Consider the following 27572-nt stretch of genomic DNA (forward strand, 5'->3'; position numbering starts at 1 on the left):
GAGAGAGAGAGGGACACACACATGGAGGAGTTAGTTAGAGAGAGAGAGGGACACACACATGGAGGAGTTAGAGAGAGAGAGGGACACACACATGGAGGAGTTAGTTAGAGAGAGAGAGGGACACACACATGGAGGAGTTAGTTAGAGAGAGAGAGGGACATACACATGGAGGAGTTAGTTAGAGAGAGAGAGAGGGACACACACATGGAGGAGTTAGTTAGAGAGAGAGAGACGGACACACACATGGAGGAGTTAGTTAGCGTGGTTTGGAGGGGAAGTGCTGCAGGTCTCACATCTGTTTCACATTGAGGCACATGGGGCAGCTCTAACAACCTCTCACCCACTTATGTTAGGAAGCTTTCATGAGCAGATGCAGGAGCACACACTCACACACCTGCCTCGTAATTACAAGATTTATATGGTAGATCTTCATTAGAGTTGTTTGAGACAAATCTTGCTACTATAGAATGCCTTTACCAGCAATAAAAAAAAATTATAAAAAGAAAGCTTAATCAATTATTTATTAAAAGTGAGACCATGGAATAAATAACATTGTACCTTTCACACATGACTAATATGACTTATAAATGAAATTGTGGTTGGGCTTTTGTGGTATTGATATGTTCTAGTACCAAACACATATTAGTCTTTAAAGGAAAAATTAAAGCATTAAAGTAATCCTCAGCATCGGCGAAAATTGAGTGTAGGATATAGGATATGAGGTCATTTGTTTCCCTGTATGCATACCTTAAAGTTGTTTATAAGTGTCACTGGTAGGAGAATGAACTCATCATTTGATTTGGCACAGTTTTTACACCGGATGCCCTTCCAGACACAACCCTCCCTATTTATCTGGGCTTGGGACCGGCACTAAAATACGCTGGTGTGTGCACCCTAGTGGCTAGGTTAGTGGTAGCAGAAAGGTATGTGAGTGTAGTGCAGGATATGTATGAGAACAGTGTGACAGCAGTGAGATGTGCGGTAGGAATGACAGATGGGTTTAAAGTTGGGGTAGGACTACATCAGGGATCAGCCCTGAGTCCCTTCCTGTTCACAATTGTCATGGACAGACTGATGGACGAGATTAGGCAGGAGTCCCCTTGGACTATGATGTTTGCTGATGACATTGTGATCTGTAGTGAGAGTAGGGAGCAGGTGGAGGTGAGCTTGGAAAGATGGAGATATGCTTTGGAGAGCAGGGGAATGAAAGTCAGCAGGAGTAAAACAGAGTACATGTGTGTGAATGAGAGGGCAGACGGTGGACAGGTCCAGTTACAAGGAGTTGATTTGGTGAAGGTTGACGAGTTTACCTACTTAGGGTCGAGGGTACAGAGTAATGGAGGAAGTGAAAAAGAGGTAAAGAAGAGAGTGCAGGCAGGGTGGTGTGGATGGCATAAAGTGTCTGGGGTGATCTGTGATAGAAGGGTGTCGGCTAGAATGAAAGGAAAGATCTATAGGACAGTAGTGAGACCTGCTATGTGTTATGGACTGGAGACACTGACAAAGAGAAAGGTGAGGGAGACGGAGGTGTCTGAGATGAAGATTTGGAGATTCTCATTTGGAGTGATGAGGAAGGATATGATCAGAAATGAGTATATTAGAGGATCAGCACATGTAGCATGTTTTGGAGATAAAGTTAGAGAAGCAAGATTGAGATGGTTTGGACATGTACAGAGGAGAGAGGAGAGGTATATTGGTAGGAGGGTCTTGAGGATGGAACTTCCAGGCAAGAGGAGGAGAGGTAGACCTATGAGGAGGTTTATGGATGCAGTGGTGCAGAGGATATGAGAGTGGCTGGTGTATCAGTGGAGGACACTCAGGACAGGGCCAGATGGAGGAGTTTGATCCGCTGTGGCGACCCCTAAACGGGAATTGCCGAAAGAAGAAGAAGAAGAGGAGAATGAACTCATCACACCATTAAAGTTGAAATACTGATCCCTGCATGGGAGTTATTTGCGTAGTAGTTCAACGGGTTGTTTACAAAACACCAGATTGCCATCAAATTAGCAAATTATTTGAGATTATAAAATATATTAAGTTTAGTACATCTGAATGTAATTCATTAGGTAACTATTTTAGGTGCCATAGTTATTTCAGTTCATTTTCAATTAAAGCATTTAATGTAAATTGGCAGCTTATTTTTGAAATATCATATTTGGCATAAAACACACATGTATACATATTAAAATACATATACATATAAAACTTAAATATATAGGAGTCAAACTGCATTTATACGTTCATACATTATATGGATAAAACTATTGGGTTACACCTGTTAATTGATGGATGTAATGTATAGGCCACAGGTGTACAAAATCACCCCTGTTATTAATGAATGTATACGCCACAGGTATAAAATCAAGCACCTAGCCATGCAGTCTGCCTACACAAACATCTGTGCAATAATGGGTCGTTCTCACTGAATCTGAGTATGATATTGTAATAGGATGCCACTGTTGCAACAAGTCAGTTCATGACTTTTCTTCCTTCCTAAATATTCTGCAATCAATGTGAGTGATATTATAAAAAAGTGAAACCCCAGCAACTCAGTCACAGAGTGGAAGAATATGTACATGTACAGAACAGGAACGCTGCATGCTGTGGCTCATAGTACATAAAAGTTTGCAATAACTGCAAAGTCCCACATCTCCTATAGCATTAACATCAGCACAAAACCTGTGAGCCAGGAGCTTAATAGCTTGAATGTCAATGGCCGAGCACCTTAATTTGAGCACAATAGCAGGTGACGGCATTGGATGGAGGTGTAAAGCACACTGCCACTGGACTGTGGAGCAGTGGAAACCTTCTGTGGAGTGACAAATCACACTTCTCTATCTGGCACTCTGATGGATGAGTCTGGGTTTTCCATACGGGAGAACATTACCTGCCTGACAGCACTATGCCAACTGTCCTTAGTTCCAGTGAAGGGAAATCTGAATGCTTCAGCATACCAAGACATTTTGGACAATAGTATGCTTCCAACTTTGTGGGAACAGTTTGGGGAAGGGCCTTTTCTGTACCTGGATGCAAGGTCCATAACGGCATAGTTTGATAAGTTTGGTGTGGTTGGACTTGATTGGCCCGAGTCCTGACCTCAATCCCATCCAACTCTCTGGGAGGAACTAGAATGAAGATTGTGAGCCAGGCCCTCTTGTCCAAGATCACCGTCAGCCCTCACAAATGCTTTTCTGGAAGAAAAGGTCAATATTCCCCACAGAAGGACTCCAAAACCTTATAGAAAGCTTTCCCAAAAGAATGGAACCTATAATAGTTGCAAATGGGAGACCGACTCCATATTAATTCCTATGGATTAAAAACAGGACGTCCTAAAAGCTCCTGTAAGTGTAATGCAGTTCGTAATGTCCAAATATTTTTGTCTATATATATATATATTATTCTTTCTTTATTTTATATATACACACATTTGTACATAAACAGTGCCTCCAAGTCGTATTCAACATTCTGCAGATTTTGCAGGTTTTCACATTTAGAGATGAAATTTGGAGTGTAGATTTGGAGTGTAGATTGGCCTGGACATGTGACACTGCAGCATAAAAGTGTCATTTCTGTTTTTTTATTTTGTTAATTTTCAAACTTTACCAGAGGGTTAATTATTATTCAACCCAGAACTCTTGTTTGGTTCCCTCGAGTTCCTTCAAAAAGTAATTGAGGTATTAAGAACAATGCTTCACATGTCTGGATTAATTATGTTTTTTCCCTATAAAAGCCCCTCTACAAACAGGTGAACAGCACTCATACATGATCAACATGGGAAAGACTATCGAGCAATCCAAGGCCATCAGAGGCAAAATCGTAGTGGCTCAAGAGACTACTTTCATTGTTTTTTTTTCTGTGGGTTATGTAATCCAATATAACAGATCATATATAAAAAGACATACATATATCAAAATAAGATGCAAAAAGTTGAACATGTTCACCAAACTCTAGTATTCATTTTGTGTGTATTTGTAGCATCCTCTTTTAAATTTAAAAAGTGTAGGTTACATTTCAATGTGCCTCTTGTTTTGAAAGAACATGAAGAAGGCATCTCAGTTGCATCTTTATTGTAGGTATCTTTACTTGTCATGCATGTGCTGTCTTGTTCTGAATTACATACATACAACATATGTCCATTTGTTTTGGATCATGATGCTGAAAATCCTCTCCAGACTTTTGTTTTTACTGTATTATCTGTTGTAACAGAAATATTTAAGAGTCTTATACGTTGTATCAGTGAATAAGTATAATCTTTTATTGGTGTGTCAGGAAACAGCCAAACCACATTTCCCATCATCCTTAAAGGTAGGAACAGTAGATATTATCAGTGAAGTTTGACAGCGGTACACTCTCAGGATTTATAGTTCATAACAGTCACAAACAGGGACCTGTTAAAATTCCACATGAAGAGGAGGAAATGATGAATACAATACCCGCAATAACATTTGGTAGGATTCCATCACTTTAGAGATAGGATAGGCTACCAGTGCCTGTGAAATCTCTTATGTGTACACAAGGTTACATAGAAAAATAGCACTGTCAAAAGTTTGATTTTAAGCTTCTACAAACAGTTCCAATGTAACAAAAAAGTACTCCTTTGACATGTGCCTGTCAAAAGCAGCACCACGTCAGTGATGGCAGGAGTAGCTCAAACATTTCCATGAGGAAAAAACAGTTCAGATCAACTCTTGTTTGTTTGTATTAGCTTATATAAACTCATACAAGGACAAGACAACAGCCCCCACAATGCACTTGGGGCCATGTGTAGTCTTAGTCGATGGTGCCAACAATGAACAGTCTCACAGGAATCCGAGTTATTCTAGATGGTGTGACTACAAAGAGAGCATCGCATTTCCTATGAAAATGCTGAAAAAAAGAAATACTAATAATAACATCAATAATGATAATACTAGCAGTAATAATAAGAGTAACGAGAATGAAAAAAAGAAAATACATTTGAAAATATAAAAAAATTGCAAGTGAATTAACAAAGCTTTTTAAAATTTTCCATGATGAGCTGTTAATGTACTATGAATCTCAACATAATTATGTAAATTCTTTGCATCTGTACACAATCTGTACTGAAATGTGTCCGGAATCATTTTCAATTATCTTTAGGCTTTGCTTTTTGGAAGCATTCTTTTAATAATCATCCCAAACACCTTGAAGTAATTGGTAATAAATTTGATTCCATTTTTCTTTAATTTTCTGTACATTTCTGTACATACTACATGTACATATTCAGGTTATGTAAATTACATCTATAATCACATATTCAAGCATATATTCATATACACACACATACCTAGTGAGAGAATAGTTTAATATTCAATATATATATATAATAATATATATATTAAAAGTTACATTGTTTTTATAATAATAGTACAGTAGTATTAGGGTGCATTTCATTTGTTGGCATTTATTTAAGGGAGCTTTCTAACCACATGTGTGTCTACACACACACATATATATATATATATATATATATATATATATATATATATATATATATATATATATATATATATATATATATGTATGTCCCCATAGAATAAGAAACAATAGAACATTAAGAGAAACTGGATTATAGGCAGTTGTCTGTTGGTATGTGTGTGTTTAGATGGAGGGTTAGCACCATATTAAAAACATTACCCATAAACACCAGGGTGTTTTTTTTTCATGTGGATCTTACTACAGTACACATGTGCCACCATGCAACCCACTCTCTGCCAACTAAACCTGGGAAAGGTATTCTGAACCACTGCCACTTAGGGTCACTGTGTCCAAAAATCAGGACTGAGGGAGTGAGAAGAAGAAACAGAAGAGAAAGTTGGAACCCTGCGTTGAAACGGCTTTGTGTGTCGACTTCATTGAAGGAGTCTTTGTGCTTTGTTTTGTATTGGCCATGCAAACCAAGGTCCAGTTTCTGTATGTGCGCACGTGTTTATGTATTGTTTATGTTTATTATGTGTTTATGTATGTGTTTGAGGACATAGCTTTAACGTTTAAATATATACATGGAGGAAAAAAGTTTCATACACGAATTGCTCTGATGTAAGAACAAAATGTAGTGTCCGGGTCTCCAATGTTCACCACCTCCATCTACCTCTTTCTCCTTTTGCAACTCAAGACAAAACACACTCAAATTTAAGAAAAGGAATCAAAGAGAAGATATCAAATTAAGTGCTTGACCAAACCCATAACAAATGTTCCACATCATGTGAGTCTTATTTTGCTGTTCACTCCATCATTAGCTGGATTTTAGCACAGCATCCACTTTACTCTGATAGTTCTCCCTTTGACTGATTTACCCTGATCTGACTTAGACTGATTTACCCTGATCTGGCTTTGACTGATTTACCCTGATCTGGCTTTGACTGATTTACACTGATCTGGCTTTCTTCCATTTAAATGTTTGTCCTTCTTGATCTCCCCTACCACTCCTTACATCTAAAATATATTATCAAATGAGCTAGATCCTGATTTTGAAAACATCTTCATATAGCCCTCTTTTTCTAAAACTACCCCGCCCACCCATATATAAAATATACAAAAAAAGATTACTTTCATAATCTCTTCGTCTATCAGCTTCTTTAAGTATAAAAATATACGATTTTTCTATGTCAAAATCTCATTGTGCTATCTCATTCTCTTCTACTTTTCCCCCTATTCTGTCCTATTTGACCATAAATCAGTTCAAAAATATACATTTTTTGTCATAGAAAATATTACACCTGGTCATTTTTCTGCCTAAATCTCTCTAAAAGGAAATTAGCCAAAATCATGATGGAATGTTCATAAGGTCTGTGTAACACTGTACAAGTTGACAACCACCCTTACAAAATTATTCTTTCTTAAAGCACAGCATTGCAGGAAAAGAACGATACTTAGAGAAAGTTCTGGAAACTATTCTGAACAGTGTATACATATAGACTTTGTGAGCATTCCCTCCGAGGAGGACTACTGAACAACTGCCAGGATCTTGGTGCCGACATGCACAGCATCATCTAACTGGAGCTCCACCCTTTCGAAAGCCAATCTGAAGGTGCTGCAGTCTGGCTCACGTGCACACGCTCTCTCCCGCAGTGCAGTCCGACAGCCCCGCCCTCACAGCCCCGCCCTTATCGTGCCTCCAAAGGTGCAGCTTTGTTTCTCCTCTCTTGCTCATTCTCATAAGTCACCGTGGCGACTCTCGTACTTGTTGATGATCCCGCGGCAGCGTCCGAGCTCCTTGCGCATGTCGGCCACCTCCTGCCGCAACGCCGCGTTCTCCCGCTCCAGGAAGGCAGCGCGCACCGAGATCTGGTTCTCCTTCAGCCGCCGGGCGTCCCGCGACCTCTTTGCTGCTTCGTTGTTTTTGACGCGCCGGCTCCAGTACTTTTCATCCTTTTGGGGAATGGGATGAGGTGTGTACAATGGGAAATACAAAAAGGGAAAAGTGGAAATCGTGAGAGTGGGGAAAAAAGAGTTTGGGTGGCCACCAAAGTGTTTCAGTGAGGTTCTCCCTCTTACTCACATGACCGATCTAGTAAGGAGAATCTAACTGAAAGACTAGCATCATAATCTTAAATCATCTTTGAGAATGATGTCCACCTGAATGGAGAGTGGCTTAGCCAGACATACTGTCAGGATGCAATTATTCTGAATGACAATTAAAGTCCGGTAGATTTCAGATGCTTTATTCAAACCTTACTATGCCATATACTACTATACTATTCAAACCTTACTATGCCACACTTGATAACTTAAGCATACTTCCCTAATAATTTCAAGAAATGGCCTATAGTATATTATAACTTTACACATCAATGTAAGATGGTGAATTTAGGAAATTTTAAGAATACAATACCTTCTGATCATCTGGCACCAGCATCTTGCGAGCCTTCTTGATCATTGGCTGAGGTTTGAGCTCCTCTTCAGAGAAGCGATGCCTCCGTGGATCGAACGCCTCCTGTCCAGGCACACTGGACAGGGCCAAGTCAGCGGGGTCTGGGTCAAAGTTCACCATAACATCTGTTGCGTTGTTGGGTGGGGGCCCTGGTGGAGGAGAGGGGTCCTGCTGCACTGCTTGTCCTCCTGAAAAGGGAAGGAGAGAAAAGGGGAGGTGGATGGGGTCATTTCAGAAGACCTGGTGTGCCACACATAGCTGGTATTAGGCAGCAGATGTTAAAGCCTGAACTTCATAGAGGGAGGGGCTAGGCTATTAAGAGTCTATTCTAGGGCCAGTCGTAGTGACACAAGGAAGCCACCAGGGTGCAGCAGAGGTCAACATGGAGGCATGCAGTAATAGCAGTTTGCAGCCTGGTCATAAACCAAACTACACCTCCAGTTTTTAAAATGAGCATTCTGTACACAAATTAGTCTGGGAGCAGATTTATTCAGTGCAGAACACCACTATATGTAACTACATGCAGTCTCAGAATAAATTCATAAATTAAATAAAAGTCTGCCTCCAATAAACACGTGGTCTTTGCCTTTTAAGTGGAAAAAATATTTTACATAATTTGTACATAAATCATTTACCTGAATGCTATGCACTAAAAAGTGCTTATTATACACTAGTCATAATGGTAGTTAATATTGCAGGTGCTAAACATTAGTGCATATGTTTGTAGTGTATAAATCTATTCATAATATACACATATGCAAATGTTATTAATGGAATTAGTTTATATAAATGTCATGTATGCCATTAGCCCAACCAACTCACCAGTTAGTCTACCAATAACATATTGGTATTTCCCGCACTACAAATATATATTCCATTTCAAATATGTTAACTACTCTGAAAGCTAAACATTTGTTAAAATACATGTAGCTAACATTCCTCATGTTTTTCTAATTAGTGTCCCTTTCCAAGACGCATCCAGTACCCCAAGCAAATATTAAATTCTTTCTTTAAAAAAAATTACATGAAACAAAGTGTGACAGAAGTGTTCTGTGAAACCCAGCGCCCTCCCACCAGATTATCCAATGCCTAACAGCATACAGTTTCCTCCTGGTGTATTTAAAAATACACCCAGAAAAAAGCCTTCCTTCCCATGGGCATAGAGCAGGCTGTCCTTCTTAAGCCTCTTACTCTCTCTTTGAAGGAAATATCAAAAACAAGAGGCACAATTGTCTGTAATAGCCTCAAATATACATAATCATACACACAGAAACCCAACTCATGAGCATGCAATACGTTAATACATAATATGGTGTACACACACAATCTCTCTCTCTCTTTCTCACTCACACACACATTCACTATTCACTTTATGGAGTGTGTGTGTCTGCGTGTGTGTCTGTGTGTGTGTCTGTGTGTGTGTGTGTGAAACACTAGCATAGGCAGACAGACACACATCATTTCAGGTTCTTCCATTTGTCTTTTGTACTAGCTTCTTCCGTCCAGTCAAATAACATCAGTCAGCATTTATGATACGGCAATGACAAACACTACAACTCTCTAATCTGCTTGCTCTCTCTGTCTTGCGCGTGCTCTCTCTCTCTCTCTCTCTCCATTTCTGTTGCTCCTCCCTCTCTTCCTTTGGCCCTCCCCACCCCTCCCTCTCTCACTTCATTGCTCTCTGCATCAGCACGTGAGAGGTTGCCTGCACATGGCCTAAACGTGTGAGACAGAGAGAGGGAACAAGACTCGAAAACATGCAAGGGAAGTCTACACAGGCAGAGTCCCTCCCCATTTCCCATCTCTCTCTCTATCGCTCTCTCTCTCTCTCTCTCTAGCACTCTCTCTAGGTCTTCTTTCTCTTTCCTCATTTTAAGCCTTTGGCTGTTTTTCTTTGCTGCATTTTCAACACTATGTCTCACTGATCGGATGTTTCAGCAAACATCATGCTATGCATAGCATTTCAAGAAAGAAAAACATTTAAGAACAGTTAATATTTGTATAATTGTGTACAGAGTAAACCTGGATTACGGTCCAAAACGAGTGACATACAGTGAATCTAACAGGCCACTCACTGTTAATACCTAAATTCCATGTTAATACCTAAATAAATTAATTGCTTATTGATTATTACTCATACTGTTGTTATATAGTCAGCTTTTCAGCCAAACAGCAAAGCAGATTGACTGAAGCTACTTCTAGTATGCAGTCAAGTTTGAAGCTGGAGTAGTTTTGGTTTTCATCTTTTAATATCAGTAAGAACCTGTCCTTCCGATAGGAGGCTTCTGATTTATAAGGGTCCTATGACTATGTCGTGTGCATTTACATAACAAAAATGTAGATAAAGGAAACCCTCTCATGGTACCTAAACATGTGAAGTTTATATTAGCAGTGGAGGCAAAAAAAATCAAATTCTCCCAGCTCCATATACTGAGGAACGGTACATGTTAGCATGTTGTCATGAGCAGTATGCAGGAAGCTAGCAGCTGCACCGTCATATCCAGCTGGACAATATCTGAATAATGAGGGGACAGTTCACTAGTAGTTTAATAATTATTATCATGCTCTATATAGTACCAGTTTGGTATATTTTATTGTTGTCTTTGTTGTCTATTGTTGTCTCTTTTTTTAAGCTTAGTATCTTCTGGTGAGATCAATGTGTTAGCATGTCCTTTAATTAGCATCAAAACGTGCTAATTAAAGGACATGCCTACACTGCTTTAGTGTACAATGTTCATTAGTAACCGTAATAAAGCTAAGGATTATACTATGAATACAGAGAACCTTTAGTGAAGTATTCTGCATGCCAGATCAATGTGCACCTATGATTTCAGATTCACTGAAAAGTACACTGTATGAGACATGGCAACAGAGCTGCCAAGGACCATATCGAAAGGTTTATGCCTCAGTGTCCATGCCTTGGTGTAGTCAAAACTAACCAGTATTCAAACCAATGTGCATGGACTCTGAACCACACAAAAACACACCCTCAAGGCAACAACATCTATTCTCTCAAATTTGTATGGACAGATGTCATTTTATAGAGTAAAGACACAGCAGCACACAATATGCACACACTAAAACAGCAACTGAGGAGCTGTACAAACACTCACACTCACAAACCCTTACCTATAATACCTTTAATACCTTTCAATCGAGCTTCACACATGCACTCATTCAGGTATTTAGACAAACACTTACCATGTAGACACTCGGGCCCTCCCATCAGCCCCGGTGTAGGGCCCTGTGGCACATCCAGGCCCAGCAGAGAAGATGAGGAGGATGAAGAGGAGAGGGAGGAAATGGAGGATGCAGAGGAGGAGCAGGGAGGCGGGGAGGAGGCCGGACACTGGGAGCTCTGGCTGGGCACGGCCGACTGCGTGCTCTGGGAGGGGATGAGGGCCTGGGCGCTGGAGCCGTTGCCTGGGGGCATGCAGCCCATGCCGTTCTCGGTCAGGAACTCCTCCAGGTCCATGTACTGCAGCTGGAAGAGGCCACCGTCGCACGGCAAGGTGCGTTCCCACAGCAACGGCCCCAGGAAAGCGGACTGGGAGGAGCCACGCATGGAGCCCCCAGCCACGCCCCCAACTCCACCTAGCGAATCCTCATCAGAGTCCAAGGGCTTGTCTTTATCTAAAAGAAGAAAGATATTGTTTTTATAATGCTGATGATGTGTTCAAGTATCAACCTATTTATATATAAGCTTATGCTATGAACCAAATAAACTTGAAACGTTTGTATTCATAACAGGTATATTCAGCCTCAAAATCTAATACACACTGGCAAAAAAAAACTCCTAATGCGATGCTAAACTGATCCACCTCAAACAAAACGACAAATTAAGGTCTGTGGTATCAGTCTCTTGAGCTTTAGTATGTGAGGCTCATGCACTGCTAAGAGTGGGACGCCTCATCATCACAGCTGCCATGGCGTCACATGCTCAGACGCCCACGGGCCAAAGTGCTGGCGTCTGGGCTACGCTCCCATGCAGGGACAAAGCAGAGCAAACCAGGAAGGTGCATGAGCCCTGGGTACGAGTCCTGAATCAGACACTCCAAGCAAGGAATACGCAGTTACAGTAATTCTGTGCACAGGGGCTTCAGTCCACTCCCCGTGTGTACAGTGTGGGAGGTTTCAGAGACTGAAGAGCTGAGGTGAGCGAAGGATGAAAGATTGATGGTTAGAAATGGAGACTTGGTTTGGCAGAGGGAGGATGAGCTAAGGGAGCAGGATGGCAAACAGAAAGCGAGATAGCGAGTGGGTGTATTTCAGGGTGCTGAACAAAGCGCTGGATGCAGGAGAAGAGTGTGTGTTATAATGCATGTTAATCCATCTTAGCGGATCGTTCAGAATCGTTTGGTATTTTCATCATCATCATTATGATTTCCACAAAAGGGAATGCCTCTGAATTATAATATGGATTTCCCACAAGAGGGGGCCATAGGAGACACATAGCCTTGTGTGTGTGTGTGTGTGTGTGTGTGTGTGTGTGTGTGTGTGTGTGTGTGTGTGTGTGTGTGTGTGTGTGTGTGTGTGTGCGTGTGTGTGTGTAAGTGTGTGTGTAGGTGTGTGTGTAGGTGTGTGTGTGTGTGTGTGTGTGTGTGTGTGTGTGTGTGTGTGTGTGTGTGTGTGTGTGTGACATCCCTTTAATATCAGTATTTGAAATTTTGCCTTTAAGAAATACTGCTGAAAAAACTGTATTTGAAGCTAGCTGTCAAATGAACATTCATGAGAATATAGCGTTAATTATGTAATCTGCAATAGTCTCTTTACTCCAGAGATTCTATGAAGAGCTAGTCATGCACTCCAACAATAAATCACATTAGAATGTAATTGTACTATAGTATTCACCACATAAGGACCTACTTTCTACAACAGAACATCAAAGACTGACAGCAAGGGTTAAACATTGGAAAGGAAAGGCTATAGGCCTGAATATAATATCAGAATGCGAGAGAGTCACCTTTTATTTCACAGCAGTCTTTCCCTCTGCTGTCACCTTTAATTGGAAGCTGCAGGAGAGACTTCAGACTGGCCATAGAGTTCAGGCCGTTTGGGTTAGGAGCCGCTGGACTGGCAGGACCAAACTGTGGGCTCGCTCCAGCGGGGAGCTCGGGGGGTAAAAGCTGAGAGAGTGGTCTGGACATAGCCTGACAACACCTGCTTTCGCTTCGACCGATTATTAACTTTTAAAACAGTACTGACCAAAAATCGATTGGTTTGGATTAAGAAACTGTAGAATTATGGCTCGCGAATTCTAGTATTCTTAAAAACTGCGTAAAAACCTCAGTTGATCCGCGCGGATCTTTTAAGCACCTGCGGTAGAGGACAGAGGACACAAGTGTCAAGATTTAATCTTCTAATTGCATTCAGAATGTTTCCCAAAACGCTGCACATAATCCATTTCCAGATGAAAACTGATGCGTACGTCCGGTATAGTCTATTCAATAGGAATACTTCATCTTTTTTTGAGATATACTAGCATATCGCCTTTAAAAATGTTTAAACCTGCCGCCCTGGGCGATTTTCTGCCTTGGATCAACAAAGTTGCTTGCGACAAATTGAAGCTGCACTCCCGACGTGTTGACAGTAGGTAGTCCGTTCATTTGTTGACATTTGTCATGAAATTGACTTGGCGTTGTTCTCAGCCAGGACAAAAATATTTCCCGAAAAACTGAAACAGCTGAAAATTATGGGCGTCCATTGAACCAGAGGTCCAATAAATTTGGACGCCAAAAAGCAATCCTAAAATTACCAAACGTAAGCAGTGAAGACTAAGGAATGTAGATTATGACTAAATCCAGTCGTGAATCGAGCACCTCAAAGTGTTATTTAGTAAAAAATTAGATCGTCTTCACCACATATACGCTGGAGCATGAAAGTAAAACAAGTTGAGATCTATGGTTGAAATTAATTCTTCCCTTTATCTGTATATTTTCACGCACTCCCTTCCGCGTTATTTCTGTTGTTAATCTTCGCAGCCGCTTTCTGTCTTGCTTTCTCGAGCACTCGGTAAAGGCTTGAACGGCGGCTACAGTCAGCTGGAACGAACACGGGCAGCTGCCGTCACATCACCTCTCACGGGGAACAGCACGGACGGGATGGGCTCATTAATATTCATCACACAAACCTTTAACACCCAGCATAGCGCGCACAGCCCCGCCAGGACGTCCTAGCCAATAGTCTAAACCCAAGATTACATATTCATGAGAGACACGCCTCCTTTCTTAACCCCTTCTGTGCAGCGTCATTTTCGGTTCGGTCTCACGCGCCGTCGTGTTTCTGAGCCGTCAGGCAGAGCCAAGCAACACGAACATAACATAAGTGTATTTGCGGGAATAAGCGATCCTCGTGGATTGACTTGATTCTGCGAGTCTAGAATAAAATATCTTCTTTAAATTGAGCACGCAGAGTAACATAAGTGGTGACATTTTTTTATATGACGCTATAGACACAACAAAATAAGATAAAAACAGACAAAGGCGTGGATTTGAACACCATTCAACAAAAAAAACAACAATAATACAAACAATGGCGACAATGATATGACAGGAGGAAGAAGAATCCGAAGTTTAAATGTCAAAACGTGAGCGCTTACATTTGGCCGACACAAATATCTTTCACCACCACCTTAAGGCGGACACTAGAACTCAGAGCGCACATGGCCCAGGCACGCGCACTGCTGCCTACCGGCAGGCCTGCCTTCATCCCATTGGCTTAAAGTAGGTCAGTGTCTGCCCTTCGCGGGATCCCATTGGACAAATCTAGGTCAGTGGCTCCTCCCAGACTTTTCCCCATGCTAGGGCCGCGTGAGGCAGGAGTAAAACAGAGGGCCGGGTGAGATCCCGTGGATTAGTGCAGGCAACTCCTGTAGATCTAAAGATCAAATGGAATCTGCCCTTGCGTGTTTAAAAATGAAAACAAACACGTTGTCTCCTTACAGTTTGTTCTAGACATTAATATAATATACATACACAACACCCCCTTTTTAAAGAAAAGCCTTTGAAAACGTTTCATGCAGTAGTTTATCTGAATCCTAAGATTTTGTTTCGTTATACGACATATTAGTACACAGTCATTCATTTCTGAATGTGTAGATGAAAATACAGGTATAGGACCGACAATAAGAGGACTTGCAAAGACAGCACACATAACTGTTTATTCACCCCACATTTATCCCCTTTTTAAAGCCCCAGTCAGGAATCACTAAAGCTGTCTGGACAGAAACAGATGCTTTCAAGAACACACCTGCTAAATCAAACAATGTTTGCCATGCTCCGTGTTAGCAAACTTAGAGCCAAACTTAGTTGTGGGGTTATCATGCTGCTGGGCTTGGGCCATGCTGGCTGGTGGCAGTTTTAAACTCAAATGCTATAATATAAATTAACCGTTTCTCCATTAAAATTATAACAGGATATGTATTGCATTATGTGAGAAATACTGCAAAATGCTGTATTATGAATATTGTTTAAAGCGATCTGGTCTAAGGACACAAAGCATTACATGACCTTGAATTATACATAAATTTAAGTGTCAAACAGTACATTACATAGCGGTGTATTGAGATTTTACCACCAGGGAATACTTTTAAAAAAGGACACCAGGAGCACTCGACACATATGTTTTATCGCCACCTAGTGAATTACTTGAAGACTGCGATTTGTATTTGTATTAGAATCGCCGTTTTTCAGTTGTCGATTATTTGAATATATTACAACAAAACCTTAAATGTTTAACTTGAAATAATGCATAATAGCCTAAAAGAATCTGCCCAAATATCCTGTGATGAGAGCACACAATCGTTGAAGATATTTTGGAAAAAGAGAAAGACTGCATTGAACCCATTTCTTTCCCTGCGTTGCACCAAGTGAGACACTCGATGAACAGACAGTTCTGCGCTGCTGACACACCGCACAGCCCTGCGGGCATCCTCCTCTCCGCCTCTAATGAAGCACGGCACTGCAGAGGGCATGTGCCCGCACATGTGAGTAGCAAATAACCGCACACGGGGGACAACACGGCCACACCAGGCGCATGACACCTGGTAGGTTCTCCCATTTAAAAGTTTATAAACGATTTAACCTAACGTCATGATCAAAGGATATACCCGTCTGCTGCAGTGTGTTAAGATCAGGTCTGTGTTTTCTCATAGGCTGAAAACATTTTACATTGCTAGTCTGTTTTTGATGCAACAAAAAATAAAAGGATCATTTAGTATTTATATTTCATATTTTAGTTTACTGAGATTAAAACAGGGACAGAGGAGCTAAGTAAAGTACTGAAATGTATACAATAGTGTTGGGGAACTGTGCTAAACTGGTTTAGGGTTAGACAGACCAAAGGGGAAGGCAAAGAAAAAAAATAAAATCACATTGCTTACATATATCCCCCTCATCTTACAACATACACACATCCACCCACAAATAGTACAAATGATAAAAAAAAGTACTTTAGAATTAAAAAAAGCAACAAACAATACATAATAAAATATAATACGCATTTTACAGTATGAACTGGTTTCTCCACTCTTGCCTGTCCATCTCAACCAAAGATATAACACTTGTCATAGAAATACCTACAAAATTACATTCTTAAAATAAAAAAACAGATGACAAACACATGGAACATGGCATCTATCACGCTATGCTGTCCCCTCCCCAACAGTTCTGCAGCAATGTTCACAATTTGAAGGTTTTGAAGATTCACTTGAGCTTTAGTTTTCGCATAGTAAAAGTTAAAAAACTTAAGTGTTCTCCTTAGATAATACACAATTAAGTTATTTAACAGTTCTCTAACCAGCAACGTTAAAATCGAGGGCAAGCATTTGAATAAACACAGAACAATGAAGGGGGTGAGGTGGAGACGATAAAAACACAAGTCCACAAGGAACAGAAAGCTACATATATTTGAGAATAAAGAAAGACTATACGGTCGACCTCTGAGTAATAAGGGGAAACTAATTTAGAGAAAGATTGTTACAGTTCAGATTAGTTCACTCTTACTGGTTTGCATCCATCATTGCAGCACAAAAAAAGTTACGAAAATACATAATGAATGCATTTTTAGAGGATAGAGATGCTACCATAACAACAAAGGTGCTACCAAAACAGTCCCATAATCTAAAATATTCTTCCCCTTTGGAGAAACCATGTTAGAGATCCATGTCTTTAATGGATGTTTTTTTCTTCTTTTTTTAAAGTACAGGTTTAATGTTCACATTAACCAAGTCATTTATTGTAAGAGGCACTCCCTTGGCTGAAGCCAGAGACCATGTGCATAATGGGTGGGTTTTTGTGTGTTTGAATATGTAGTAGATTTTCCACTATGCATCCTCACATGTTCCTCTCTGGCTCTAATCGTAAAGGTCATATCTTATTTAGTGCCTGTACTCAGTCATGCCACCTGATCTTTCAATATGATCCCCTCCTTTTTGAGAAATTGTCCCCTTTGGTGATATCTTTCGCCCTCCACCAACACGTCGACAAGCAAATTTGTGACGCTGTAGCAGGGTGCCATTCCAGAATCGAGAGGGACATCGGGGGCAAGAAAAAGAACCTTGTGAAAGGTGCCGAGCTCGATGACGGAGAGCCGACAGAAGCCGTCGAGAACGTTTGCCACAGACTATACACCGCAGACGAGCACGACAGCCATGTTTCCTCGGGGGATGTCTGGTCACACGGTGGATTAAAAGTGTTATCCGTCGAGTAAAAATGGTGGAAGGACAGATAGGACATGGAAAGGATCTCAACGGAACTATCAAAGACCTCAGGCCTCTGAACTTCAACCGGCCCACCCGCCATGTTCCACCTCCAACATTAATTCCAACTCCTCCAGTATACTTCGCCCATTTAAGCTGGGCTATCCATTTTTTTCTTTTAAGCTGTTGCTGAAGCCTGTATTTTTTTCTCTTTAAAAATCTATGCCTTTGAGTATTTTCAGGATCACTGAACTCCCCCAGGAGTTGCCCCCCACTGACTAATTTAATTTTTTTCTTTTTTTTTTTTTTCTTTTTCTGGCCAATATCTCCATGCATCTGCACGACTGGATGCTGCAGATGCGGCTGCATCTGAAAAGGGTGGTGGTGGTGGTGGTGGTGGTGGGGCTGCTGCTGCGAGTGATGCTGCTGCGAGATTGAGGAGGATGGTATATGGACATGAGGAGGAGCAGAATGAATGGGATTCCCTGTAATACCTGGATAAATTTGATGTCCCTTCCCACTTAATGACTGATGGGGGAGGGGCCCTACAGTGGAGTGTGAGTAGTGAGAATGTTGGTGTGGAGGGGCACTAGTATTCGAGGTAATAGGACCTGACTCTGGTGTGTAGAAGAGGGGGGAAAACCCAGCAGGCTGAGAGTGAAGGTGTTGTGTATGAGCGATGGTTGAATGGGTCTGCTGTACATGGGCACCGCTATCTGGAGTCAGATGAAGGAGTGCGTTGGTGGCAGCTTCACTTTCTGTTATAGACGACGCGTTTCCACCAGATCCACTTCCTGTTGTCTGTGTGGCTGGTCCAGTGCGTGCCAAACCATGTTGAGATAATCTATGCCTCGTCAGACTATTGGAGTAAGCAAAAGCTTTTCCACACACCTCACATGAAAAAAGTTTTTCTCCCCCATGTTCATGGATAGCTTGGTGATGGGCAGTCAAGTGGAAGTGATGACGAAAAGACTTCCAGCAAATGTCACATGTGTATAGCCTAGGAGGGGGTTGGTTTGATGTGCTAGCACTTGATCCTTGAGCTTTATCCTGAGGATAAGGGTAATATGAGCCAGGGTTCGTTTGATTGCCATCTTGACTGACTGTTCCTCCATGATTTACAGAAGACTTTGTTTTACTCCGTCTAGGCTTGAAATCCCCTCTCAGGTGCAGCTTTTCATGCCGTTTCAGACTTTGTGCATACCCAAAATCTTTTCCACAAAGGGAGCATTTGTAGTTCTTCTCCCCTGTATGAACGGTCTGATGTTTAGTGAGATGGAAAGGTTCTCGAAAATCTTTTCCACAAACATCACAATGGAATGGCTTCTCCCCTGTATGAACACGCTCATGCCTACGGAGGGTCTCACGCCTGCCGAAGCCACGCCCACAAGAAGTGCATAAATAAGGCCTTTCTGATCCATCCCCACGGGTCCCATTCTGGTTGTTTCTCCGACGCTTGACACTCTCTCCAGGAATACCTCCAGGCCTTGGCTCCCTCTTTTGTCTGGGCTTCCGTGGCCGCTTCGGTTTGGCATTAGATGGGGCGTTTTGTGAGTTAGGCTGTTGCTGAGCGGGATGAGACAAGGGCATCATGGATCCATTTAAACATTCTTCATTTCCACCATTTCCTGCAGATGTAGATGATGAGCCACCTATAGACCCAAACCCAAGTCCCCCCAACAGACCTCCTATTATGTCCCTTCGTTCCTCTCGTCCTCCACTGTTGTTCATTTCAGCAGGCAAGACAGAAGCAGCCGCAGCCGCAGCAATTGCAGACATAGCACTGCTTGTAACCTCATCTTCAGAGTCGTCCAGGAGAGAAGACAGGGGAAGATGAGGCTGCTGCTGGTGGTGGTGATGCTGTTGCTGATTTGGGGGGTGTGGGTGAAGTGTTGGAGCTAAGGGAGCTTTTCTGAGGGCAGGGCCTGACAAGCTGTTGCTACATGGGCCATCTGAAGAGTAAGATGTAGGGTTGGCCTGTGGTCTACGATAGTCATCAACCCTGTAGGATGTTTGGTAAGGATCTCTTGAATATGTCGAATTATACTTTCCTTCTGTTTTATCACCTGCATTTGGATTACCTCCTCTTCCTTGTGAATAAAGGCCATCACAGGACATCCCAGCTCCACGTCCTTCAGTCTTCGCATATCCTAATCCTTTTTCATCTCCTAGTTGTCCACCTTGGTATTCACCATTTCCACTTCCTTCAACCTTGCCTTCTGAACTCACTGAGCTACTGCCATCACTGCTCCTGGATCTTGATCCCCGCCCTGGTTTTCCACATGAACCAGAGGCAGCATGATTAAGCAAAGATGTGCTCTCTCTGAAGCAACGGCCACAAGCTGGACATCGGTAAGGCTTCTCCTCATGAATTTTCTCATGCCGGGTTAGAGATTCCCGACGGTTAAAAGATCTCTCACAAGTAGAACAAGCAAAAGGACGTGCTCCAGAATGAATAACACCATGCTGAAGGAGATGTCCTCTTTTCTTGAAACCTTTCCCACACTCATTGCAACAGTAAGTCTTATCGGGACTTGGGCATGACGATGATGAGGGGTCTGGATTGGACTGTTGCTGATTCTGCTCATGTTGGTGATGGGTATTTTGTGAAGGCATGCCATCCTGCGTTGAGTGAGGGAGACTTGTGTCTGACGAATGTTGATGACTTGTGTTCGTGTTAGCACTGCTATTGGGATCATTAACATCTCCTTCATGGCTACGTATGTGTCTACGGAGACTGGGGAGGTGCGTGAATGACTTTCCACATTCTCCACAGTGAAAAAGAGGCTCTGGTTCAGGCTGGGTAACAGTAGGAGTCATAGAGGTTTGATTATCAGTTTTGGGCATCTGTGAAACATTTGTTACTAACACAGAGGCGGAGTTTGAGGAGGGGGCAGAGGAAGAGGAGGAAGAGACAGTTGAAGAAGAGGAGGAGGATGGTGTTGAAGAGGAGAGGATGGAGGAGGGGTCACCACCAAGACCTCTCATACCAACCCCTCCACCTCCTCCAACAAGGCCAGAAGACCCATCATGACCATGTGCCCCAGAGCTGCTGTGGCAGTTTGCACTGGTACCACTACTGCTACTGCTACCATCTGCCTTCCTCTGAGGCAGGTAACCAGCCATTGCTTTCTTTCTCCTGCTGCCACTACCTCCGCTTCCTCCAGCGCCAGATCCACCATCTATTTTCCCATCATCTTTTGGGACAGAGAGATGTAGTGGGAGTGGGAGAGGAAGACCAGCTTCCTGTTGCATTAAGGACGCTAGCTGATTGGAGGAAAGAACAGGAATTCCTTGAAAATCAAACCCACCAAGAGAAGATGGTTGAGGGGCCGGGTGAAGAGGATGGTGTGGGTGGGCATGGCTGTGAGGATGAGACAAGGCATGGGGTGCTAGCTGCTGCTGCTGCTGCTGAGGCTGAGGAGGTGGGTGGCCATGGGTGTGAGACGGATGAAGAGCTGGTGGAGGAGCAAGACCTGTGTTCGAGTCTGCAAGACCAAGATGATTATGGGGCCCCGGCTGAACTAGAAACTGCTCCAAGCTGGCATTGGCAGGCACTCCAGAGAGGAAGTACTGGTTGGCTGCAAGCATGCAACTGAATTGCTGGTGTAAACTTCGAGCATCAGACTGGGCTCCAACAAGTCCAGCCACTGTACTACTGCTGCTTGGGGGATTACTGGAGGTGGCAGTCGAACTAGAAGGAGAAGGCGATGAAGAAGATGGTCCAGGGGATGGCTGAGGCACAGAAAGGCCTGGGTGCAAGGGAGGTGGTGGGGGAGCAGATGCTACAACTCCTCCGATTACTCCTGAACTACCACCACTGCTTCCTCCTGCAAAATCAAACCGCCCCATCCCTGAATGAAGCTGCTCTTGTGCTAGAGCAGCCTCTGCAGGATGAAAGGGTCGCAAGAACTGTGGGTAGCCAGAGGCTGAACTTCCACTCCCACTGCTGCTGCCCATCTTGCTAGATTTACGTGAGCTTTGCGAAGAAGACTGAGTTTGCTGTGGGATCGGTGGAGGTGGTGCACTCATTTTGGCAAAGATGGAGGAAGAATCTGAAAACGCATTACTTCTAGATCCTTGAAGGGAACCTAAGCCAAGACCAGAGAGAAGAGCCCCAGAGGCCTCACCCTGCTGCTGCTGCTGCTGCTGGAGCTGCTGCTGGTGTTGAAGCTGAACTTGCTGTTGGTGCTGCAGCTGCCTCTCCAGCCCCAGGCCTTTGAACTGATGAGCCTGGTGTCCACTAAGCATTTCTAAAATGTCCATAGGGTACTTTCCAAACTGGAACATTTCCCTCTCACTGTTGAGGGGTGTTCCTCTGGTTCCTTCCCGTTCCTCTGAGGCTGTAAAGAGGATACCACTACTTAATTAAATTATATGCATTACATTTTGAATCTAGAACATTTGTTTTCAACTCAAACTCACAAAACCTACTGTTCTGCCTTTTTAAAACAAGCATGTTTGATGTTCTACTTTCTACTAGCTTTCATTTCTTAACTGTAACATCATGCAGTGTCACTGTACACCTAAATACCTTGCCTATTACTATAATTAGTGCTGGGCGATAAAACGATTTTGATATGTTTCGTGATAATTTCTTGCTCAATGACAATGACAAGATTGGGCAACAGAATTCAATAAACATTTGTTTCCATTTCTCTTAAGTAGCACCGCCAACGGAAAGCAGGCTGCACTCTGAATTGCCACAGTGGCCCTGAAAGCCCATCGCGCTGAAAATCCGCAAAGCAAATTAATCAATATGACAACGTGTATGCTACATTTAGAAAACATGCTGCAAAACCTGTCAACACAACGGAAGTATTTCTGGATTAATTATTTTACGTAGGGACTGTTTTTAGCCATAAACAGTTGTGTCATACAGTTTCAGATTATGTTGAATGGGACTTAATTAATAAAGCTGTTACATTGAAAGAGCTTTATTACTCAAAGTCTCCTAGTTTCTATATAAATTGCTAGTTATGTTGTGTTAAATTGGATTTTTAAGCCTTAGTTTCTGTCTAAATAGCTAGCTAGCTAAATTTAAAGAGCATTTAGCTTACCCGTGATATAAAGTGATAAGCGATTTTATCACGGGGGAGCTAAATGATGCAATATGTCTCAAAACAATTCCAAAAAATAGACTAAACATAACCTGGTAAGACGAATAGATTAACACTAGGTTTTTAACAAGAAAAAAAATATTGTTATACAGTATCTCATTACATAAAACAGGACTGAATTAGTTTAGCTCTTTAAATGTAGATAGCTAGGTAATTATGTATGAAGATGATATCAAAACAATTACACTGTATAACTACTCTTTATTTAGCCAGAAAGAGTTGCGTTATAATTGTGCTCACTTCTCACTTAAAGTATACAGGAAATAGTGATTTGATTTGTATCATTGATTTACATAGATATCAACTGATAAGAACAAAATATTGTGATAAGATTTCTTTTCCTATATCGCCCAGCCCTAACTATAATATAATTAATATAAAAACCATTACATCTACATGTTAAAGTGCATAAAATGTTTAGCAATTTGGATTCCAATTTGCTCATAGCAATCTAAAATCTTACCGGTGAGGGAATGTTCTCTTATTTATTTATCTCACAGGCATTCACAAAAATGGTCCCCATTTGTCTGTTTCTTATAAATGCCGTCTTTCCAGTTCAGTTCAAATCAAAATGAAAAGGCAAAAGGACTGACTGTCCACTGGATGGATGTAACTCCTTTTAAGTCCCGGGGTGGAAGACCAGAAGCACAGCTATGCAACCGAGAAGTTCTCCCTCCGTCTGTGGAGCAAACTCATCCTAATTTAAAGACATGAAAAGTAAAATAATGAAGGAAGGTTGTAATTCAGTGCATAAACATGGTAATATTTACATCATCAATTCAGTAATTAAAAACAGCATAGCCGTGAAAAACTGCTATAGATATGAAAAATAAATGACTCTAAACAAAAATACACATCACCAACCAAATTGCCAACTGACTCAATTGAAAGCTAACTGGTTCATGTTGTTTAGTGTCTTGATGCATGACGCTACAGCAATCAGTCATGAAACTCATCATTAAAATAAAATAAAGATAAACCACAAAATATCCCATGAATAACGAATATAAAGAAGTACTAACTACATATCTCAGCTCTGTCGATAAAATGTCCTCATGGTCCAATGTCCTTGCAGTTATAATAGTCATATAGTGTATACATGAACCTGAGCTGATTTTGAGAACTGGTTGTACTAAAAATAAGTTTATATAAAATACTCAAGTCTACAGTTAACTTGCAAATAAATGGGTCAGAGCACCGCTTGTACATGTGAAGAACCATATGTACTAGACTATTAAATCCCATCAACATATCTATCGTTGTAAGCACTTATGCAGTGTTACCTTGTAATTTCACTGCATTCAGTGTTTTCTATCATCTTAAATTGCACATTTTCAAAAATGTATAAACTACTGATTAGTTGAACTGTCAGTTAACCCAGTAATTTCCATCACAGCTGTCATGTTTATACTTGTTTCCAATTTATGAACCGAGAATATACTACACAAGAGATTAAGGCAGACACATTGAAATAAATTAGTAATATTGCGTTTCAGTTTAGCTAGATTTTGTAAATAACTCTTAAAAACTCACCAAATGGGTACAATATGCTGAATGTTCACCCTCGGTGCTCCTACTCCGGTATGAGTTTTGTTAGTGCAGAGGGGAATGAGGGAAGGGGGAGAGCCGAAATCCTTTTTTATAATCACATCCCTCGATAGCACACAAATATAAAAAAATATTAAATAAACAACTATTTATATGTACACTGTTAATTACTAACTTCGGTAAAATGCAAATTGCTGCACGACATTTGGTATAAAATTACGAGAAAAATATTGAGGATATTAGCCGTGCGGGAGTTGAAAAAAGTTTTATGAAAAGACTAAAATGTAATATGCAATAATAAAAGTGATTTTGCCAGCCAACAGTCCGTGGAGTGAGTACGGGCCGTGCGGCCACTTCGCCCGCTAGCTCTCCTGCTAGCTCAATAAAGACGCTATTGCGTGTTCATCACTGTAGCACTAAACCAAACGTCTCGGTATCGCACACGGTTACGCTCAGACAAGTCCGCTCTGGAAGTACCATATGAAATTACTTATGCGAAAAAGGCGCCGAAACGTCCGTGTACACAAAGGCGGTTTCCGATTTCAGGTGCTCGGCTGGTTCGTCCTCGTCCCGTCGCGGGGGCTGAAGGCCTCTCCATTGGCCCCGTTAACCAAACCCTGTTTCCGCTGGGTTCGCAGGCTAATGCCAACTGATCGATAATCCAGTAAACTCTCTTTGCCGCGGTATCTTTAAATTAATCAAAATCGTTCTACATATGAATTATCTTCTTTGTAAAAAAGTGTTATTAGCCAAATATTTTCCGCCCCGTGTCATTTTTGTACCCCCGTCTTCCTGTGGGCGCTTAGCTTCGTTTCACAGTGGTCGTTTCCGGGCAGTGAGACACTTCCGGCAGTGCCACAACATAAAACGTCCGACATTGTTAATTTTACACAACTTTAATGTAGCTATCTTGTAAACATGATTTAGAGTAGTAATGGGAATGCACGACAAGGCTATTTCAAATTTTATAAGAAAAATTTGGAAAAATATATTTAAGCAATAATTATAAAATAAGTAGGCTGAAACATACTTCGAAGCCTGGCGTAGCCTAGCTGATTCTCGATGAGTAGACTTGGTCGGTAATTCTGAAAGAAACACATTCATAAACAATAAAACAGATATAAGTGCCTACAAATGAGTTTAAAATCAGCGAGCTCTCAACATCGCTGCGGTGTATCGGTGTACTGGACACTTCTGAGCGGCGCGCAGCGCGAGGTGGATGAACTATGTATCAGAATGTTTTTATCTGAGTGTTAGCCATCTACACAACCACTGGAAAACCTCTTTATCGCATAGGCAAAGCAACTATATTATAACGATTAGTTCACCGAGAGAGAGAACGAGGGAAATTACTTTACTTTACTTGAGAATCTTAAAGGTAAGCCCAGTGCCACTGCTCTGAAGCCATTTTACCAACAAGCTGCGAACCCCCTCCCTCCTCCCCTCGGAAGGTCTTCCTCGACCCTGCCCCTCAAAATGGCGAATGCCAGTGATGCCTCATTTGTTTCCTAGTGAAACTTGATAACAAAAATATGTCTCACGTCCAATAAAAGTGATATAGACGGAGAAAAAAACTTTATCGGCGTATGACAGTTTTATTTCATACGCTTAAATTATTCATGTTTAGATTTTTCTAAGAGGATCTTTTCTAAAAGGATCACAGCGTGAAGTGCACAAGAAAAGACAAAATGCATTTAACCGAACTGGTAGTGTTTAAGATATGCCTTACAGCTAGTCCCTTCATCGCCGTAATAAAACGACAGTATCGATAATATAAATGACAATGTTACATGATTAATTTAGGTGGTTTAATAATTGTTTATATAAGGTGTATGGTTTAGATTGTTTGCAACAATTTAAGCAGACAATCTTATAGCCAGCTTGAAACAAGATGTTGAGACTAAAGCCTGCAGCCAGTCACTGCAGTCAGCAATGAAGATTTTCAGATGTTTCAGACCTATAGCTACAACTAGTACCCCTATCACCCCCGTCCCCGTGCCCCATAAATATTGTGTATGCGCGCGCGCACGCACATACACACACACACACACACACACACACACACACACACACACACACACACACACACACACACACACACACACACTATATTACTTTACTTTAATTTATTTTACATTTACACAACCCTTTCCATAAGATAGTATCCCAGGTTAAATCTAACACTTTTTATTGGCCAATTATTGCTTGGGTTGGAGACTGTACGTACTGGTCTTCCCAGTCAGCTAATTTATTATCAGGAGTAAGCAGTAACATTTTTGGGTCAGTTAGCCTTCACATAACATTATAGTCACGTTCATTTCCGCCCCAGCTGTCAGTCTTGTGTTCTGTCTAGCTCCTCCTCTGTCCTCTGTCACTGCATTGTTTTGGTTTTCCATATGTTCCCTTGCCACGCCTCTTGTCATTTGTAGCCACACCCCTTGTAATCATTGTCACCTGTTTCTAGTTTAGGCCCCTTGTTAGTCTTGTATTTAAACACATTGTTTGGGCTTCTCTTGGTTAGTCGTTGTAAGTTCTTGTGCAAGCCCACTTGAGGTTATGCTTGGAGGGAAATGCTGTTTTGATTCTGTCTTTGTTAAATGATGTGTCAGGGTTTTCTGTTACTGTTTGCATTTCTGTTTATTTTGTATATGTTGCATTTATGGGTTTGCATGTGTCCAACCTCCACCTACCCATCGTTACAATTATACTGGTATACTGTATGTGAAAAATATTTGTAATTTAATCAGATCTTATATCCAGCTAGTTATTTTCCTTTTATTTCCTGATAATTTTTTATCAGGTGCTCATTTTCTTTTGTCACAATTCTGTGACAAGGAGCCACACTACAAAGGAGCCACTGGCAGTCCAGCACATAGTAGCAGGATAGTAGTTGCTGGATGGGACAGCATATACTGAGAAACATAAATAAATGTCAGAAATCATGTACAGGAACATATGAGAGACACATGAGATTTACATCCCCAAGTCCAATTAGGAGGAACCACAGAGAATGGGGAAGAACATCAAAGCTAGGATCATGTGAGACCTCAAGATCCAGACAAGTAAGTAGTGAAACAACCAGATATCATAGTGGACCAGGTGCAGAAAACAGCAATAGAGGTGACCGTCCTAAATGTAACTAACTAATGTGCCATATATCATAAATGATGGAAACATCCAAAAGGACAAAAAACAAGTTGTCCAGAAGTGCGTTATCTGAGGAACAGCAAAAATACTGCACGTCATCAAACTCCCACGTCACTGCACGTCATCAAACTCCCACGTCACTGCACGTCATCAAACTCCCAGGCCTTTT

General features: G+C 41.6%; 2 protein-coding genes across 12 annotated transcripts; both read right to left on the reverse strand.

The window, feature by feature from the left end:
• Positions 1-5604: 5604 nt before the first annotated feature.
• dbpa (D site albumin promoter binding protein a) lies at positions 5605-13986 on the reverse strand. Its single transcript, XM_077008041.1, has 4 exons — positions 12855-13986; positions 11093-11524; positions 7853-8079; positions 5605-7389 (listed from the first exon to the last, which is right to left on the reverse strand). The coding sequence occupies exons 1-4, from the start codon at positions 13036-13038 to the stop codon at positions 7174-7176; spliced, it is 1059 nt and encodes a 352-aa protein (XP_076864156.1). The 5' UTR covers positions 13039-13986; the 3' UTR covers positions 5605-7173.
• A 1045-nt stretch (positions 13987-15031) lies between these two features.
• On the reverse strand, positions 15032-25718 carry znf865 (zinc finger protein 865). Of its 11 annotated transcripts, none has more exons than XM_077008036.1 (5): positions 25620-25718; positions 25287-25341; positions 24242-24361; positions 23302-23405; positions 15032-21931 (listed from the first exon to the last, which is right to left on the reverse strand). In XM_077008036.1, exon 5 carries the CDS (start codon positions 21876-21878, stop codon positions 17268-17270), a length of 4611 nt encoding a protein of 1536 aa, XP_076864151.1. In that variant the 5' UTR covers positions 21879-21931; positions 23302-23405; positions 24242-24361; positions 25287-25341; positions 25620-25718; the 3' UTR covers positions 15032-17267. The 11 variants fall into 11 exon arrangements, with proteins under 11 accessions (XP_076864151.1, XP_076864144.1, XP_076864152.1 ...); XM_077008029.1 differs by having other exon boundaries at positions 23172-23405; XM_077008037.1 differs by having other exon boundaries at positions 23172-23405; positions 24242-24281; positions 25620-25697.
• Positions 25719-27572: the final 1854 nt, after the last annotated feature.

The sequence above is a fragment of the Brachyhypopomus gauderio genome, chromosome 6 (assembly GCF_052324685.1).
Source record: "Brachyhypopomus gauderio isolate BG-103 chromosome 6, BGAUD_0.2, whole genome shotgun sequence".
In the NCBI taxonomy this organism is placed as follows: domain Eukaryota; kingdom Metazoa; phylum Chordata; class Actinopteri; order Gymnotiformes; family Hypopomidae; genus Brachyhypopomus; species Brachyhypopomus gauderio.